Source organism: Rutidosis leptorrhynchoides, chromosome 10 (genome assembly GCF_046630445.1).
Source record: "Rutidosis leptorrhynchoides isolate AG116_Rl617_1_P2 chromosome 10, CSIRO_AGI_Rlap_v1, whole genome shotgun sequence".
Classification (NCBI taxonomy): Eukaryota; Viridiplantae; Streptophyta; class Magnoliopsida; order Asterales; family Asteraceae; genus Rutidosis; species Rutidosis leptorrhynchoides.
Window position 1 is genome coordinate 143,962,780 of NC_092342.1, and position 21,386 is coordinate 143,984,165.

At 34.5% G+C, this 21,386-nt stretch overlaps 2 protein-coding genes across 2 annotated transcripts; both read left to right on the forward strand.

Moving 5' to 3' along the window:
- Positions 1-13,319: 13,319 nt before the first annotated feature.
- On the forward strand, positions 13,320-14,213 carry LOC139870666 (uncharacterized). The gene has a single exon (XM_071858446.1). It carries the CDS (start codon positions 13,320-13,322, stop codon positions 14,211-14,213), a length of 894 nt encoding a protein of 297 aa, XP_071714547.1.
- A 344-nt stretch (positions 14,214-14,557) lies between these two features.
- Positions 14,558-20,510, forward strand: LOC139870667 (putative receptor-like protein kinase At5g39000). The gene is made up of 3 exons (XM_071858448.1): positions 14,558-15,457; positions 16,027-16,082; positions 20,403-20,510. Exons 1-3 carry the CDS (start codon positions 14,558-14,560, stop codon positions 20,404-20,406), a joined length of 960 nt encoding a protein of 319 aa, XP_071714549.1. The 3' UTR covers positions 20,407-20,510.
- The last annotated feature ends 876 nt before the right edge of the window (positions 20,511-21,386 follow it).

The window sequence follows — 21,386 nt, forward strand, 5'->3', positions numbered from 1 at the left end:
AGTTTACCCAATTACACAATGATTCACTCTTTAACAAGATCAATACAGTTTGATCTTGTTATAACTCATAAATTGAATCAAACAACAAACCCTAATTTGAGAGAGAAATCGCCCAAAATTACAGAAACATGAAAACTGAATGAATAAATTATAAAAGAAAATAAATTATATATAAATAAATTCATTTGCAGAAAAGCCCTTCAAGTCTTCATTCCTAGTACATCCAGCTTTTACTTTTTACTGTTCAGCCACACAACTTCAGTTCTAGAAATGACAACTTTAGCCCCTGCACATTCTTAACCCAGAAATAAATACAAAATAACAAAATAAAGAACAAATGTTTAGATTACTTTATATAATTCAATAATATTTTATCAAATGTCTCGATGTAGGCTATATACCCATTTTCATCTCATCGTCGGCTATACTTTCAAAAAGTGTTCTCATGTCAACAATAGGTTACCAGTTACCATATCGGTCAAAATAATTACGTGTAATTTTTTTTAGGTGACGTAGAGTAAATAAAGTTTCTCTTTTATTCCAATGTAGACTATATAGTTTTTTTTTTGTTCTAATGTAAACTATAAATATGATGACACGTCATTAAATTTTTTGTTGAAGGTTAAAGAAGTATAATAGTTTATATTAGTACACTTTTTGAAAATATATAGCTGATAGTGAGACAAAAATGAGTATATAGTCTCATGTCAACAACGTGTACATAGTCTATATCGAAACATTTGAGAAAGTATATATAGTCTATTTGTAGCTTTAATTCTTTATTTTTATAACCCCGCGTGTTGCGGATTATAAAATAGTTTCAATGTAAAAGAAATTAGAATTTTATATACGAGATTAAGAGTGAAAAAGTCGGTCAATAAATTAAGAGCGCGTACATAACGCCTATCATTTTCAAATGATCTTTCCAAGTAATTTCCTTCAACATTAAAACGTGTAACGACCCGGATTTTTCCGATCGTTTTATACATATGAGATTAATATTTACATAAATTAAACATTACCAACATGATAAGCAATCCAAATTGTTGAGTCTTGTGTTTTTGAAAAGAGTTTTATACAACGTTTGACCTTCCAATTTGACCGATGATATCACGAACTATATAACATACGATAATTATACAATTGTGTACATATACATATTTATACATATTTAACATGATCTAAGGATGGTTTAACATATCATTGTGTACTAATAACAATGAGTTATAAGTATACTTTGAGACTACTAACTTAAGTTTTCAAAACGATAACTATATGTAACGTTCTTTGACATATATACCTATAACGTATAATGCTTATACAAGTATCGTATAAATATGTATTTAATCACTTTTAAAGGGCTTATATACATAAAACAATATAAGTATATTTATAAAAGATAGCTATATTTGAATCCTCGTTCCGTTTCCTCAAGATTTCTACAAGTATATCTAGCGTATATGTACCCGTATCATACCCAGCTTCTATACGTATTTACTATTGGTATATACACATCACAATTACTTTATTAGCAGCCATGAGTCAGCAAATTTTAGATCTTAGCATGCATGATTAATCAATTTGGCATATTACAAGACTTTTACACAATATTACAAACTTATACATCATTTCACCACCATTTATACTCCATTCCATTTTCATTTTTACTACACATTTTCTCTAGCTAAAAACACCTACTTGTAAGCTTCATTCACGTCTAAGATCAAACAAGATACTACTTTCAATCCAAGTCTATACAAAAAACTCTCTCAAGAATCACCTTAATAACCATCATATTAAGATCAAACAAGAACACTACAAGATACTACTTTCATTTCAAGTCTATATTCTAAGTTTACTTCCAATCTTTCAATCCAACTTCGCCACTCTTTAGGATCAAGAGTTATACTTCCTTTCCAGTAGCTTTATCCAAGTAATTTGAGGTAGTAACCTTATTCATAATCTTATTCGATTCATATTTATATAGCTACCTTATTTTGAGTTATAAATTATAACAACAAGAACATAGTTTGAATGATTTCAAACTTGTTCGCAAACTAAATAGATCCTTCTAACTTGACTTTTAAAACACTTCAAGACCTGTAATATATCATAATGATATGCTAACTTAACAAGATACAACTTGATTTTACAAAGAACACCTTAAAACTGAATCTACGTCGTCAGAGTGCAACCAGGGGCTGTTTTGGGTTGGATAATTAAAACCATCTTAAACTTTGAATTGGAAGTTTATATTCTGGAAAAATGATATTTCTTATGAATATATTAACATATAAAAATCTCATGGTTTAACTCAAAGTGTAAGTATTTTTAAAAATGATCATTTAGATGTTGTTTTTATGATGGAAATGATCACTTTCATAAGATTCACCCAAGTTTGACCTGTAACCTGTGATTTTGAATATAAACCAAGGTATTTATAGTTCATATTCATAAATAATGACTCGATCCAAGAAAGTGAAAAGTTGAATCAACAAAAACGGAGTTGTATTGAAGAAACTACGACTAAAACAAAATCGGGTATAAGAAGCTAGATTAGCTACGAAAATATTTTGACTAAAACCAAACTAATCATATCTTGGCTAATTAACATGATATTTTATATATATTTACTCATGATTTGATTTTACATATTTCAGGACCACCCGTAAACAACACGAGAAGATTAATTATAAGACCTCATGATTGTACGCAACACGTCATTTGACAACACGGTACTTTATGTACGCAACACGTCATTTGACAACACGGTACCATGGGTCGAGATTAATTCCGATCAATACGAATACGATGGGGTCTTTATTTATTTTATTGAGCAACTAATTGTGGACCACTAACATCAGACTGCTAACTACGGACTAATAGATATTAAAAGTATTATATGTATATATGTAACGATTATTTGAAAAGAAAACATGTTGATATATTATATATATGGTTAGGTTTGTGATATCTATCGGAGACCAAGTCGTGTTAAATATCTTCAAGGCAAAAGTGAGTATATAGTCCCATTTTTTTAAACTCTAAATATTTCGGGATGAGAATACATGCATTTTATGATTTACGTTATGGACACAAGTGATTAAAAATATATATTCTACGTTGAGTTGTACCACTGGCATACTTTCCTGTAACTTGGTAACTACTATTTACATGCGGTATTGTAAACGCGAATCCTGTTGATAGATCTATCGGGCCTGACAACCCCAACCGGACTGGACGACCAGTATTCAACGGTTGCACAGTACTTCGTTTCGGTGACTACACTTGGTACGGTGTAGTGAGATTTCATAATAAAGGGAATATGCGACGTTGATTAAATGTTAAGTATGGTTATCAAGTACTCAACCACTTAGAATATTTTTATTAAAACGTTTATGTATATGCCGAATTTATGCAAGATTTGGGGTATGCATATTTGTATCAAAAATAAAACTGCATATCGGAAGATTTGTAATGTGAAATATGTTGGAAATCGTATTGTTATTATCAAATGTAAAGTTTGTAAGACTAAGATTATCGCTAAACGATAATCATTATTATGTTGTTAAAGCCTTTGGTTATAATAAAGATTATGGTTTGTATCATAAAAACGTATGCATATTTTTAAAAATGTCACATATAGAGGTCAATACCTCGCAATGACACCAATGAGTACGTGACGTTTATATTCGATATGAACGGGACGCTTCAGGTGGTATCAGAGCGTTGGTCTTAGAGAACCAGAAAATTTGCATTAGTGTGTCTTATCGAGTTTGTTAGGATGCATTAGTGAGTCTGGACTTTGACCGTGTTTGATTTCGAAAACTATTGCTTATCCTTGGTGGTTAAAAATTAATATGTAAATATTATATGGAACTAACGTGCTAGTTGTTGTGTGATAGATGTCTGGCTTAGAACTTGTTATCACATTCAGCGACTCCGAACCAGAATCCTCAGATAGTGTTTCAGTCATTAACCTATCCGATGATGTAAACGACACCTTTGGGGAAGACTCACAATTTCCGGATGAATCAATTGAAGAGGAACCGGAAAGTGATCCCGAGGAGGAAGAAATACAGGAAATTACGAAAGACAAGTTCGAACAAGGAAAGAAACGAAAGGCTACTGAATTGGAAAATCCAAATCCCGAGTTTTGTGAGGATGTTGTGGCACCAACTCCACCAGACACTTCCACCCCTATTCCCGCTATTCCTATTAGTTCTATCCCAGCATCCAGTTCTTCGACCCCTCAGCCAAAACGTAGGGAGACAACTAGGATTAGCGTTAAGCGATTCCCTGAACACAAACATTTTGGGATATAGGCTAAATGATGCGCTGTTGTTTTTAACCAAGGGATCATATAACGTTTTGTATAATATTACTAGTGTGGTTTACTTGATTTTTGATGTAAGATAAGCATATGTAAAATAGTGAAGTGTGAAATGCAATAATTTTCCATGGTTGAGTATTATTTGGGTGGTAGTAATTGATTTCTGTACTAAGCTATTAAGTATGAACTTTAACGGGTACGTACTACCCTAGATATAATTATAAAACGCTAATAAGAAGAAAAGGCTTTTATAATAATAACTGGTTCATATTATTAATAAGCTACGATGTACAATAAATACACACTACATCTATAATATTCCATGTGAATAATTAATTTTTTTCCCTTCTTATTGAAGAATATGGCGCGATTGAACCGAATGACGGAACAAGAAATCGAGGAACTCATCAATCAGCGAGTGAACGACAGAATGTTATGGGTCGAGGCTGCAAGAGGTGCTGCAGTTAACCCAAATCCTCGTGTGGGATGCACCTACAAAACTTTTCAAGGTTGCAAGCCCTCATCATTCAGTGGAACAGAAGGACCGGTCGGTTTAACCCGGTAGATCGAAAAGATTGAGTCTGTGTTTAAAATCAGTGGTTGTATTGAGAAGGACATGACCAAGTATGCATCGTGCACCTTACAAGATAGTGTACTTACGTGGTGGAAAAACTATGTGAAGGCCGTAGGAGGAGATGTAGCTTATGATACTCCATGGGAAGAATTCAAAACAATGCTAATCAACGAGTATTGTCCAAGGAACGAGGTTAGGAAGTTGGAAGCTGATTTACGAAGCCTGAAAGTTGTTGGTACTGAACTAACCAACTACAATCAGCGATTCATGGAATTAGCTTTGCTATGTCCCGAATTGGTACCAACCGAAGAACGAAAGATAGAACTGTACAAAGATGGTTTTCCTAAAAATGTCAAGGCAAATGTTACAGCATCGAAACCCAAGACTATTCATGAAGCCATCACCATGGCAAATGAGTTGATGGCCCAGATTATTCTGGATAAGAACATCGATGTTAAGACATCGGAAAACAAAAGAAAGTGGGAAGGTAATCATCAACAATCTAACAAGAAACAAGAAACCACGCAAGGTGCGGTAGTGGTTTAAGCTCAGGTTACAAGGGACGAAATCCTTTATGTAACAGATGCCACAAACATCACTCTGGTTATTGTAATGTGGTGTGAAACAATTGTAATTGAAGGGGTCATCTTACTGAAGATTGTAGGGTTCCCGTTACAAATATAAATGGCACCAAGACTCCTGCCACCAATGCAAATAGAACTGCCTTGGCCACTGTTACTTGTTATGGGTGTGGGAAACAGGGTCATTATAAGAGCCAGTGCCCAAATCCAGAGAAGAATAACGGATTCGCACGTGGAAGAGCATTTATTATTAATGCTAGAGAGGCGTGTGAAGACCCGGAGCTTGTTACGGGTACGTTTACCTTTAATAACTTATCAGCATCTGTTATATTTGATACTGGTACCGATAGAAGTTATATGTGTAGAGACTTTTACGCTAAATTGAATTGTTCATCATTACCTCTAGATGCTAAGTACATGATTGAGTTAGTTAATGGTAAACTAATTAAAGCCGATAAAATTTGCCGTGATTGTAAAATAAATTTAGCCGGAGAAACGTTTAAAATTGATTTGATACCCGTAGAATTAGGAAGTTTTGATGTAATAGTCGGTATGGACTGGATGTCCAAAATAGGAGCTGAAGTTGTGTGTGCCAAGAAGGCAATTCGCATTCCTCGTAAGGATAAAACGCCACTAATGATTTATGGAGAGAAGGGTAACTCAAAGCTAAAACTCATTAGCTGTTTGAAAGCCCAAAAGTGCTTGAAGAAAGGGTGCTATGCTATCCTAGCACATGTTAATAAAGTCGAAATGAAAGAAAAAGGGAAGTGCATCAACGACGTACCTGTAGCAAAAGATTTTCCTGAAGTCTTTCTGGAAGAGTTGCCGGGATTACCTCCATTTAGATCTGTAGAATTTCAAATAGATCTAGTACCAGGAGCTGCACCAGTGGCTCGTGCTCCATACAGACTTGTACCATCTGAGATGAAAGAGTTACAAAGCCAGTTACAAGAATTACTGGACCGTGGTTTCATTCGACCGAGCACTTCACCGTGGAGAGCTCCGATTTTATTCGTCAAGAAGAAAGATGGATCCTTCCGAATATGTATAGATTACCGTGAATTAAATAAGTTAACTATCAAGAATCAATATCCACTACCGAGAATTGATGACTTATTTGATCAACTGCAAGGATCATGTGTTTACTCGAAAAGCGACCTAAGATCGGGCTATCATCAACTACGTGTCAAAGAAGAAGATATTCCCAAAAATGCTTTCCGGACACGCTACAGTCATTACGAATTTTTGGTCATGCCGTTTGGATTGACGAATGCGCCAGCTGTATTCATGGACCTCATGAATCGAGTTTGTAGTCCGTATTTAGATAAGTTTGTTATCATTTTTATTGACGATATTCTCATCTATTCCAAGAATGAGCAAGAGCATGAGCAGCATTTAAGGTTGGTATTAGAATTGTTAAGAAAAGAACAGTTATATGCCAAATTTTCTAAGTGTGCGTTTTGGTTGAAAGAAGTACAATTTCTTGGTCACGTTGTTAGTAGCAAAGGAATTCAGGTTGATCCAGCTAAAATCGAGGCCATTGAAAAATGGGAGACTCCTAAGACACCAACACAAATACGTCAATTTTTGGGATTAGCTGGTTATTATAGAAGGTTTATTCAAGATTTTCCTCGAATAGCTAAACCATTGACAATGTTAACGCAAAAAGGGAAGAAGTACGAGTGGACCTCTGAGCAGGAGAGTGCATTTCAATTACTGAAGAAGAAGTTGACTACGGCGCCTATTTTATCGTTACCTGAAGGGAACGATGATTTTGAGATATATTGTGACGCTTCGCGACAAGGTTTTGGTTGCGTCCTTATGCAACGAAAGAAAGTTATTGCGTACGCATCCCGACAATTGAAGATTCACGAGCAAAATTATACGACGCATGATCTAGAACTGGGAGCAGTAGTGTTTGCATTGAAGATATGGAGACACCACTTATATGGGGTTAAATGCACTGTGTTTACCGATCATAAAAGCCTTCAACATATTTTCGATCAAAAACAGCTGAACATGAGGCAATGTAGGTGGATCGAGCTGATAAACGACTATGATTGTGAGATTCGCTATCATCCCGGGAAAGCGAATGTAGTGGCTGACGCTCTAAGAAGAAAGGAATGAGAGCCAATTCGAGTATGAGCGATGAACATAAAAATTCGCATGAATCTCAACTCACAAATCAAAGAGGCTCAACGAGAAGCTCTTACTAAGGAAAACATAGGAAATGAAATAATGAAGAAGTATGAGAAGCAACTCGTTATAAGGGAAGACAGAATTCGATATTTTGCAAAACGTATTTGGGTACCAAAGTTGGGTGGATTAAGTAAGTTGATATTGAACGAGGCACATAAAACAAGATACTCGATACATCCTGGAGTTGGAAAGATGTATCAAGATCTTAAGATGCATTATTGGTGGCCTAATTTAAAAACAGACGTTGCAACATATGTAGGGGAATGTTTAACTTGTTCCAAAGTCAAAGCAGAACACCAGAAGCCGTCAGGGTTACTTCAACAACCAGAAATACCAGAATGGAAGTGGGACGGTATTACCATGGATTTTATCACGAAGTTACACAAGACTGCATCTGGTTATGACACCATTTGGGTAATAGTTGATCGTCTCACCAAATCTGCACATTTCTTGCCTATAAAAGAAACGGATAGAATGGAGAAACTATTACGATTGTACATAAAGGAAATTGTTTCAAGGCATGGAATACCTATTTCCATTATATCCGATCGTGATAGTAGATTTACATCAAAGTTCTGGCAATCACTACAGGAGGCCCTGGGAACTCGTTTGGATATGAGCATCGCATATCATCCGCAAATTGACGGGCAGAGTGAAAGAACAATTCAGACTCTTGAAGACATGCTCAGGGCATGTGTGATCGATTTTGGAAATGGATGGGATAAATATCTACCATTAGCAGAATTCTCGTATAATAATAGTTATCATGCGAGCATTAAAGCTGCACCATTCGAAGCACTGTATGGAAGGAAGTGTAGATCCCCTATCTGTTGGAATGAATTAGGAGATTGACAATTAACTGGTCCCGAGATCATACATGAAACTACTGAAAAGATAGTACAAATCAAGGAGAGATTGAAAATAGCCCGTAGTCGCCAAAAGAGCTACGCCGATGTCCGGAGGAAACCATTAGAGTTTCAGATCGGTGACATGGTTATGCTAAAGGTGTCACCTTGGAAAGGTGTAATACGTTTTGGCAAAAGGGGTAAACTGAACCCAAGGTATGTAGGCCCGTTCAAGATCATCGAATGCATTGGATCGGTAGCTTATCGACTCGAGTTACCACAACAACTCGCCGGAGTACATAATACGTTTCACGTTTCAAACCTTAAGAAGTGTCTTGCAAAGGAAGACCTCAACATTCCTCTTGAAGAAATCCAAGTCGACGAGAAACTACAGTTCATAGAAGAACCAGTCAAAATCATGGACCGTGAAGTTAAACAGCTCAAGCAGAGCAACATACCAATCGTTAAGGTTCGTTGGAATGCTCGAAGGGGTCCCGAGTTTACTTGGGAACGAGAGGATCAGATGAAACAAAAGTACCCACATTTGTTTCCCGAGAACGCAAAATAGGTACAACTTTAAAATTTCGGGACGAAATTTATTTAACGGGTAGGTACTGTAACGACCCGGATTTTTCCGATTTTTTTATACATATGAGATTAATATTTACATAAATTAAACATTACCAACATGATAAGCAATCCAAATTGTTGAGTCTTGTGTTTTTGAAAAGAGTTTTACACAACGTTTGACCGTCCAATTTGACCGATGATATCACGAACTATATAACATACGATAATTATACGATTGTGTACATATACATATTTATACATATTTAACATGATCTAAGGATGGTTTAACATATCATTGTGTACTAATTACAATGAGTTATAAGTATACTTTGAGACTACTAACTTAAGTTTTCAAAACGATAACTATATGTAACGTTCTTTGACATATATACCTATAACGTATAATGCTTATACAAGTATCGTATAAATATGTATTTAATCACTTTTAAAGGGCTTATATACATAAAACAATATAAGTATATTTACAAAAGATAGCTATATTTAAATCCTCATTCCGTTTCCTCAAGATTTCTATAAGTATATCTAGGGTATATGTACCCGTATCATACCCAGCTTCTATACGTATTTACTATTGGTATATATACATCACAATCACTTTATTAGCAGTCATGAGTCAGCAAATTTTGGATCTTAGCATGCATGATTAATCAATTTGGCATATTACAAGACTTTTACACAATATTACAAACTTATACATCATTTCACCACCATTTATACTCCATTCCATTTTTATTTTTACTACACATTTTCTCTAGCTAAAAACAACTATTTGTAAGCTTCATTCACCTCTAAGAAATCCCGCAAAAACTCTCTTAAGAATCACCTTAATAACCATCATATTAAGATCAAACAAGAACACTACAAGATACTACTTTCATTTCAAGTCTATATTCTAAGTTTACTTCCAATCTTTCAATCCAACTTCACCACTCTTTAGGATCAAGAGTTATACTTCCTTTCCAATAGCTTTATCCAAGTAATTTGAGGTAGTAACATTATTCATAATCTTATTCGATTCATATTTATATAGCTACCTTATTTTGAGTTATAAATTATAACAACAAGAACATAGTTTGAATGATTTCAAACTTGTTCGCAAACTAAATAGATCCTTCTAACTTGACTTTTAAAACACTTCAAGACCTGTAATATATCATAATTATATGCTAACTTAACAAGATATAACTTGATTTTACAAAGAACACCTTAAAACTGAATCTACGTCGTCGGAGTGCAACCGGGGGCTGTTTTGGGTTGGATAATTAAAAACCATCTTAAACTTTGAATTGGAAGTTTATATTCTGGAAAAATGATATTTCTTATGAATATGTTAACATATAAAAATCTCATGGTTTAACTCAAAGTGTAAGTATTTTTAAAAACGATCATTTAGATGTTGTTTTTATGATGGAAATGATCACTTTCATAAGATTCACCCAAGTTTGACCCATAACCTGTGATTTCAAATGTAAACTAAGGTATTTACAGTTCATATTCATAAATAATGACTCGATCCAAGAAAGTGGGAAGTTGAATCAACAAAAACGGAGTTGTATTGAAGAAACTACGACTAAAATAAAATCGGGTATCCGAAGCTAGTTTAGCTACGAAAATATTTTGACTAAAACCAAACTAATCATATCTTGGCTAATTAACATGATATTTTATATATATTTACTCATGATTTGATTTTACATATTTCAGGACCACCCGTAAAAAACACGAGAAGATTAATTATAAGACCTCATAATTGTACGCAACACGTCATTTGACAACACGGTACTTTATGTACGCAACACGTCATTTGACAACACGGTACCATGGGTCGACATTAATTCCGATCAATACGAACACGATGGGGTCTTTATTCATTTTATTAAGCAACTAATTGTGGACCACTAACATCGGACTGCTAACTACGGACTAATAGATATTAAAAGTATTATAAGTATATATGTAACGATTATTTGAAAAGAAAACATGTTGATATAATATATATATGGTTAGGTTCGTGATATCTATCGGAGACCAAGTCGTGTTAAATATCTTCAAGGCAAAAGTGAGTATATAGTCCCATTTTTTTAAACTCTAAATATTTCAGGATGAGAATACATGCATTTTATGATTTACGTTATGGACACAAGTGATTAACTACTATGTTGTACCACTGGCATACTTCCCTGTAACTTGGTAACTACTATTTACATGCGGTATTGTAAACGCGAATCCTATTGATAGATCTATCGGGCCTGACAACCCCAACCGGACTGGATGATCAGTATTCAACAGTTGCACAGTACTTCGTTTCGGTGACTACACTTGGTACGGTGTAGTGAGATTTCATAATAAAGGGAATATACGACGTTGATTAAATGTTAAGTATGGTTATCAAGTGCTCAACCACTTAGAATATTTTTATTAAAACGTTTATGTATATGAAATCTTGTGGTCTATATTTATAACGCTGCTAGCATTAAACCTATATCTCACCAACTTTATGTTGACGTTTTAAGCATGTTTATTCTCAGGTGATAAATAAAAGCTTCCGCTGCATTATACCGAATTTAAGCAAGATTTGGAGTATGCATATTTGTGTCAAAAATAAAACTGCATATCCGAAGATTTGTAATGTGAAATATGTTGGAAATCGTATTGTTATTATCAAATGTAAAGTTTGTAAGACTAAGATTATCGCTAAACGATAATCATTATTATGTTGTTAAAGCCTTTGGTTATAATAAAGATTATAGTTTGTATCATAAAAACGTATGCATATTTTTAAAAATGTCACATATAGAGGTCAATACCTCGTAATGACACCAATGAGTATGTGACGTTTATATTCGATATGAACGGGACGCTTCAAAACGTTTCTGGGATTAGGGGGAGATTTCATTCGGGCGCAATGCTTCGTTCGTCACCTTAATCCCCAAGAAACTTGAACCGTCAAATCTTAATGACTACCGCCCGATTAGTCTAATTGGGAGTTTCTACATGATCATCGCGAAGTTGTTATCCAACCGTCTCAAGAAGGTTATCCCAAATCTTGTAGGATTTGAACAAAGTGCGTTTTTAAAGGGGAGAAATATCTTGGATGGGGCTCTTATTGCAAATGAGACAATTCAATATCTAAAACAAAACAACTCTAAAAGCCTCATCTTCAAAATTGACTTCGAAAAGGCTTTTGACAGTTTATGTTGGGACTTTCTCAGGGAAATGATGAAGATCATGGGTTTTGGGGAGAAATGGAGGAAATGGATTTTGTCATGTCTAAATTCGGCCTCTATATCCGTTTTGGTTAATGGTTCGCCTACAATGGAATTTCGGCTTGAAAGGGGTGTTCGACAAGGTGACCCATTGTCGCCTTTTCTTTTCATTATTACTGCGGAAGGCTTGAATTGGCTCACGAATACCGCGGTTCGGGTAAAATCTTTTTTGGGGGTTGAAATTGGGAGGGATAAAGTTCCTATCTCACACCTTCAATATGCGGACGATACCATTTTTTTCGGGTCTTGGAGTAAAGAAAACATTGAAAATCTTGTGAAATTATTAAAGTGTTTCGAATTGGCTTCCAGGCTAAAAATTAATTATCATAAGAGTAGTCTATTTGGTGTGGGAGTTGAAACTAAAGAGGTAGTGGAAATGGCTCGACTATTCGGATGTAATGTTGGTACCTTTCCCTTTACCTACCTTGGGCTACCGATAGGGGAAAAAATGAATAAACTCGTGAATTGGAAACTGGTGTTAGACAAATTCGATAAAAGATTGCCAGATTGGAAGGCACATTCGATGTCTATTGGTGGACGTTTAACGCTCGTTAACTCGGTTCTTAGTAGTATACCGTTATATTATTTATCGCTCTACCGTGCCCCGTCCGCCGTGCTTAAAAAACTTGAGAGTGTAAGACGTAACTTTTTTTGGGGCGGGTCGGGGTGTGAGAATGTTGGGTAAAATGGGATACCGTTCTTCGTCCTCACGAGGAAGGCGGTTTAAATGTGGGCTCTTTAAAATCAAAAAATTTGGCTTTAATTGGAAAGTGGTGGTGGAGATTTAAAACTGAACCCACTGCCTTGTGGGTTAAAGTCATCAAAAGTTTATATGGGGTTTCGGGGGGACTTGATGCGGGTGCGTCTTTATTATCTAATTACACTTCTACTTGGAGTTCTATTGTGAAAACAGGATTCGAGATTAATGAGATGGGGATTGATTTTTGCAACTCTTTCAAGAAAACTGTTGGGAATGGCAAGAACACTATCTTTTGGAAGGAACCTTGGCTTTGTGATATGCCTCTCGAGGCGAAATTCAGTAGACTTTTCAGGGCGGAATCGACACCAACTGCCACGGTTGCTGATCGACTTCAATGGATGAACTCGGCATCAAAGTGGACGTGGAGCTGGACGCGACAACTAAGGGGCAGAACCTTGGCTGAATTCGATACCCTTATGCACCTGTTGGACGGATATGAATTTAAGGTAGACAATATGGATCGATGGTCTTGGAGCATGGTTTCAAATGGTCATTTTACTACAAAAGTGTTGTCTGATGCATTACAAAGCAAGATTCTACCATCGAACACTTCGGGTATTGAGACGTTACGAAACAATTTAGTTCCAAAAAAAGTGGGAATTTTCGTGTGGAGGGCCTTGAAGGGTAGATTACCCGTTTTGTTTGAACTTGACAAACGGGGAATCGATCTTCACTCTATACGTTGTTCCTTAGGTGATGATGACACCGAAACAATTCAACATTCCCTATTTCATTGCTCAAAAAACGTTGAGATATGGGAAAGGGTACAAAATTGGTGTGGGATAAAAACAACAAACTTGGATCTATCTTGTGCGTTTAGAGGAGAATCTTCAAGTCAAATGTCGGGTGAGGGTGTAAAGGTGTGGCAAGCGGTGGAGTGGACATGCGGTTACCTTATTTGGAAAAACATGAATCAAAAAGTTTTTAAGAATGTGTGTTGGACTCCTCCGGTTGCGCTTAATGAAATTCAAGTAAAAAGTTACGAATGGATTTCGAAGAGATGCAAGACCGTGAAGATTGATTGGCACAATTGGTTGATTAATCCGCAAAAGTTTTTTGTGTAATATTGGGTCGTCTAGTTGGATACCATCTTAGCATCCACTAGATTACTTTTGTATATATTTATGGATGTAGCTGTAATATCGAGTCTTATAGCAACACTCTGTGATTGTATATGTTCCCTTTGAGTTATATAAATAAAATTTATGCCTTTCAAAAAAAATAAATAAATAAATAAAAAAAATTTCCTTCAACATTGTAAACCAATTTATATTTATATTCAAGGCTTACATATCCGGCCAACACCATCATCATCAGCTCCTTGATTTTAAACCTTCCGAGACCTATTTGCCTTTTTTTTTTTTTTTGTTGTTCTACTAGATTTTCATAATTCCTTATTCAAAACACCATGTCATCCACAGTTGAAATCCCTCTCCATGAAATAAAATTAGCAACTAACAATTTTGCGAGGGAATTTCTTATCGCAGCTGGTGGATTTGGAAAGGTATATCGAGTCAAAACTGAAAATTATGGCGTTATCGCCGTAAAGCGGTTGGACACAAAACACGGCCAAGGTGACAAACAGTTTAAAACAGAGGTTATCTTGCTTTCAAAACTTGAACATATAAACATTGTATCTCTTGTTGGGTATTGTGATGAAGATGGAGAGAAGATACTAGTTTATAAGTTTCAAAGCAATGGTAGTCTTGACAGACATTTAAAGAACAAAGATTTAAGCTTGATCCAACGTCTTCGGATCTGTTTAGGTGCTGCTCAGGGGTTAAACTACCTTCATGATGACGTCGGACCTCATGAGAGAATTCTACATCGCGATATCAAGAGTTCAAACATTTTACTCGATGAGAATTGGAACGCTAAAGTTTCTGATTTTGGATTGGCACGAATAGGCCCTGCGAATATGCGGACTACCGCTGTCATCTCCAATCCTTGTGGGACCCCTGGATATATTGATCCTGAATATTTTGTTCATGGTCATTTAACAAAAGAATCTGATGTGTATTCTTTTGGGATTGTATTATTTGAAGTTCTATGTGGAAGGCCGGCAAGTGATGAAACTTACAAGGGCAAGGACTATCGTGAATTTTTAAAAGTTCTGGTTGAAAGACATTATGAAAGGCAAACATTAGAAGAGATTGTTTACTTCGCTCTACGAGATCAAATAAAAGAAGTTTCATTACTTACGTTTTCAAATCTCGCCATTCAATGTTTGCTGCGCCATGGGCACCAACGTCCAACAATGAAGGAGGTCGTTGAAAAGCTAAACAAAGCTCTTGATAATCAGTTGCTAGTAAGTTGTAGTACTCACTTATATAAAGTTCTAACAAAATTCATTAGTCCCCTTTATTTGCTTATAAGTATTATAAAAGTCATGTAATTCTTAAATTATTATCATATTCTTAAATTTATTTGCTTATAAGTATTTCATGTTTTGTCAAAGAAAACCAAAAGAACGGATAAAATATAACTTTTGGTTTTGACTTTTGAATATGATCTGGAAAGCCATCAATCTATTTTTTCTTTTACCTTCTTATCACGAGTTTTTCCACCTACCAATCAGAAAAAGTTGACTTACTTGGCTAAATGATCCTAGTATATATCTTAGACTAGTTTAATCCATAATGTCATGAGGGTTTGCTATCTTCGCAACCTAATTATATCGAGTATGTAATTACATTTTTGTGTTTGGTGTGTCCCTTTGATTGTTAAGGCTCACCACTGTTTCTATTTTGTTATCAATAATACATGCTTGCTTTTCAAAAAAAAAATAAATAAATATCAGAAAAAGTCAATTTGAATTACAAAATTAAATATGTATCGGGTCAATAATTTTATTTGGTTGGTTGTTATCTGTGATAGGCCCGAATTGAGGATGATGACAATGACTTTGATGCTGTTCACAAAGAACAATCAGGGTATATATTAATACTTTCTTCGTCTCAAATTTATTTTCCTCAGACAAAAAACACACACAGTTAGTCTGATCCCTTATTTTTTACATATCTTTTTGTTATACATGCATAAAGTAGGGGCACAAAAGGCTTTTATCACATTATTTTTTCTATTTATGAATACGGAATATTAATTTGAAACATCACAAAATAGAATAATAGACTATATTAATATTAATTTGAAACATCACAAAAGCAGAATTTTCTTACAACAACAGCTACCATTCAAGCATTGAGATGGCGCCGTTTGAAGCACTTTATGGTAGAAAGTGCAGGTCTCCGATTTGTTGGAGTGAAGTGGGGGATAGACAGATTACGGGTCCGGAGATAATACAACAAACTACCGAGAAGATCATCCAAATTCAACAACGGTTGAAAACCGCCCAAAGTCGACAAAAGAGCTACGCTGACATTAAAAGAAAAGATATAGAATTTGAAATTGGAGAGATGGTCATGCTTAAAGTTGCACCTTGGAAAGGCGTTGTTCGATTTGGTAAACGAGGGAAATTAAATCCAAGGTATATTGGACCATTCAAGATTATTGATCGTGTCGGACCAGTAGCTTATTGACTTGAATTACCTCAACAACTCGCGGCTGTACATAACACTTTCTACGTCTCGAATTTGAAGAAATGTTTTGCTAAAGAAGATCTCACTATTCAGTTAGACGAAATCCAAATCAACGAAAAACTTCAATTTATCGAAGAACCCGTCGAAATAATGGATCGTGAGGTTAAAAGACTTAAGCAAAACAAGATACCAATTGTTAAAGTTCGATGGAATGCTCGTAGAGGACCTGAGTTCACCTGGGAACGAGAAGATCAGATGAAGAAGATATACCCACACTTATTTCCAGAAGATACGTCAACACCTCCAACTGCTTAAAATTTCGGGACGAAATTTATTTAACGGGTTAAGTGTTAAGCAATCAAACTTGTTAAGACTTGATTAATTGAAATAGGTTTTATATAGACAATTTGACCACCCAAGTTGACCGGTGATTCACGAACGTTAAAACTTGTAAAAACTATATGATGTCATAGATATGGATATATATATATATATATATATATATATATATATATATATATATATATATATATATATATATATATATATATATATATATATAGTTAACATACTATTATGATAAGTAAACATATCATTAAGTATATTAACAATGAACTATATATGTAAAAACAAGACTACTAACTTAATGATTTCGAAACGAGGCATATATGTAACGATTATCGTTGTAACGACATTTAATGTATATATATCATATTAAGATATATTAATACATCACGTTATCATGATAATGTAATAATTTAACATCTCATTTGATATAATAAACAATAGGTTAACAACATTTAACAAGATCGTTAAACTAAAGGTTTCAAAACAACACTTACATGTAACGACTAACGATGACTTAACGACTCAATTAAAATGTATATACTTGTAGTGTTTTAATATGTATTCATACACTTTTGAAAGACTTCAAGACACTTATCAAAATACTTCTACTTAACAAAAATTCTTACAATTACATCCTCGTTCAGTTTCATCAACAATTCTACTCGTATGCACCAGTATTCATACTCGTACAATACACAGCTTCTAAATGTATGTACTATTGATATATACACTCCAATGATCAGCTCTTAGCAGCCCATGTGAGTCACCTAACACATGTGGAAACCATCATTTGACAACTAGCATGAAATATCTCATAAAATTATAAAAATATTAGTAATCATTCATGACTTATTTACATGTAAACAAAATTACACATCCTTTATATCTAATCCATATACCAACGACCAAAACACCTACAAACACTTTCATTCTTTAATTTTCTTCATCTAATTGATCTCTCTCAAGTTCCATCTTCAAGTTCTAAGTGTTCTTCATAAATTCTACAAGTTCTAGTTTCATAAAATCAAGAATACTTCCAAGTTTACTAGCTCACTTCCAATCTTGTAAAGTGATTATCCAACCTCAAGAAATCCTTGTTGTTTACAGTAAGATATCATTATAAATCAAGGTAATACTCATATACAAACTTTGATTCAATTCCTATAACTATAACTATCTTAATTCGAGTGATAATCTTACTTGAACTTGTGTTCGTGTCATGATTCTACTTCAAGAACTTTCAAGCCATCGAAGATCCTTTGAAGCTAGATCATTTCTTGTCACTTCCAGTAGGTTTACCTATTAAACTTGAGGTAGTAATGATGTTCATAACATCATTCGATTAATACATATAAAACTATCTTATTCGAAGATTTAAACTTGTAATCACTAGAACATAGTTTAGTTAATTCTAAACTTGTTCACAAATAAAGTTAATCCTTCTAAATTGACTTTTAAAATCAACTAAACACATGTTCTATACCTATATGCAAGGTTGAAAAAGACGCGAGACGGGGCCGAAACGGTAGCGACCTCAAAACGTCGCAACGGAAAAAACGGGGCCGAGACGGGGTCGAAACGGATGTTGACTAATGTTGACTTTTATATATATAAATATATATTTACACATATTTTAGAGGTAAAAAAACCTTCGTTGAAAAGTTTGTACCTATAATTTCAATTAACGTTAATATAATACAAAATGGAATACTAAACTAAGTCACTTTTGATTGATTTGACCGACTTATGACCGATTTTAACAGAATTTTTGACTTTTGACCGGTGTTGACCCAATTTTTCCTGCATTTGACTTGACTTTTAACCGTTGACCGGCTTATAAGAAAACGGGACGGGGTCAAAACGGTTTAGTCACTAAAACGCCACAACGGGCGTTGCAACGGACGCAACGGACGCTGTTTACAACAGTGTCTATATGATATGCTAACTTAATGATTTAAAACCTGGAAACACGAAAAACACCGTAAAACCGGACATACGCCGTCGTAGTAACACCGCGGGCTGTTTTGGGGTTGATAATTAAAAACTATGACAAACTTTGATTTAAAAGTTGTTCTTCTGGAAAAATGATTTTTCTTATGAACATGAAACTATATCCAAAAATCATGGTTAAACTCAAAGTGGAAGTATGTTTTTCAAAATGGTCATCAAGACGTCGTTCTTTCGACTGAAATGACTACCTCTTACAAAAATGACTTGTAACTTATATTTCTGACTATAAACCTATACTTTTTCTGTATAGATTCATAAACTTAAGTTCAATATGAAACCATAGCAATTGGATTCACTCAAAACGGATTTAAAACGAAGAAGTTATGGGTAAAACAAGATTGGTTATTTTTGCTTGTTGTAGCTACGTGAAAATTGGTAACAAATCTATATTAATCTTATCCTAGCTAACTCAGATTGTTTTATACATGTATTCTAATATATTATGTAATCTTGAGATACCATAGACACGTATGCAAATGTTTTGACATATCATATCGACCCATGTATATATGTTATTTGGAACAACCATAGACACTCTATATGCAGTAATGTTGGAGTTAGCTATACAGGGTTGAGGTTGATTCCAAAAATATATATACTTTGAGTTGTGATCTAGCCTGAGACGTGTATACACAGGGTCGTGGATTGATCCAAGATAATATATATCAATTTATTTATGTACATCTAATTATGGACAACTAGTTGTAGGTTACTAACGAGGACAGCTGACTTAATAAATTTAAAACAGTAAAACGTATTAAAAATGTTATAAATATATTTTGAACATACTTTGATATATATGTACATATTTGTTATAGGTTCGTGAATCGACCAGTGGCCAAGTCTTACTTCCCGACGAAGTAAAAATCTGTGAAAGTGAGTTATAGTCCCACTTTTAAAATCTAATATTTTGGGATGAGAATACATGCGCTTTTTTATAACTGTTTTACGAAATAGACACAAGTAATCAAAACTACATTATATGGTTGAATGATCGAAGTCGAATATGCCCCTTTTTAGCTTGGTAGAATAAGAATTTGGGAACAGACCCCCAAATTGACGAGAATCCTAAAGATAGATCTATCGGACCCAACAAGCCCCATTCTGGAATTTGGAATGCTTTAGTACTTCAAAATTATCATGTTCGATGGGTGTCCCGGAATGATGGGGATATTCTATATGCATCTTGTTAATGTCGGTTTCCAGGTGTTCACCGTATGAATGATTTTTATCTCTATGTATGGGATGTATTGAAATAAGAAATCTTGTGGTCTATTATTATGATTTGATAATATATAGGTTAAACCTATAACTCACCAACATTTTTGTTGACGTTTTAAGCATGTTTATTCTCAGGTGATTATTAAGAGCTTCCGCTGTTGCATACTAAAATAAGGACAAGATTTGGAGTCCATGCTTGTATGATATTATGTAAAAACTGCATTCAAGAAACTTATTTTCGATGTAATATATTCTTATTGTAAACCATTATGTAATGGTCGTGTGTAAATGGTATATTTTAGATTATCATTATTTGATAATCTATGTAATGTTTTTTTTAAACCTTTATCGATAGAATAAAGGTTATGGTTGTTTTAAAAATGAATGCAGTCTTTGAAAAACGTCTCATATAGTGGTCAAAACCTCGCGACGAAATCAATTAATATGGAACGTTTATAATCAATATGAACAGGACATTTCAGTTGGTATCCGAGTGTTGGTCTTATAGAACCAGAAAATTGCATTAGTGTGTCTTACCGGGTTTGTTAGGATGCATTAGTGAATCTGGACTTCGACCGTGTTTTTCGTCAAAAACGATTGCTTAACATTTTTTTGTTGGAAACTATATATTATTAACATGTAAATATTATGTGATATATTAATCTCTTAATGTGTTTGATATTGTGTGATAGTTGTCTACCACTAGTACAAATCCCATCGATTCACCTAATAATAATGAAGAGTCGAATATATTTTGGGAAGATTCTCAAATTCCCGAAGAAGAACCAGAAGAGGAGGAATCGAAAGAGGAGGAACCAGAAGAAGAAGAACTGGAAGAGGAGGAACCGAAAGAAGAAGAGGTTCCGGGGGAAGAAATATCGATACCTACAGTAATTCGATTAAATAAAAGAAAATCCTCAACCAACGGACCAAAGTTAATAATGGTCAATGGTGTTTCCGCCGAGGAAGCAAAATATTGGGAAGATTACCAATTTTCCGATGAATCTGATTCCGATGAGGATTCCGATGATGTTATAGAAATTACCTCGACCCAATTTAATAAAGCGAAAGAAAATAATAAGGGAAAAGGTATAAAAATAGAGAAACCCGATTCCAACC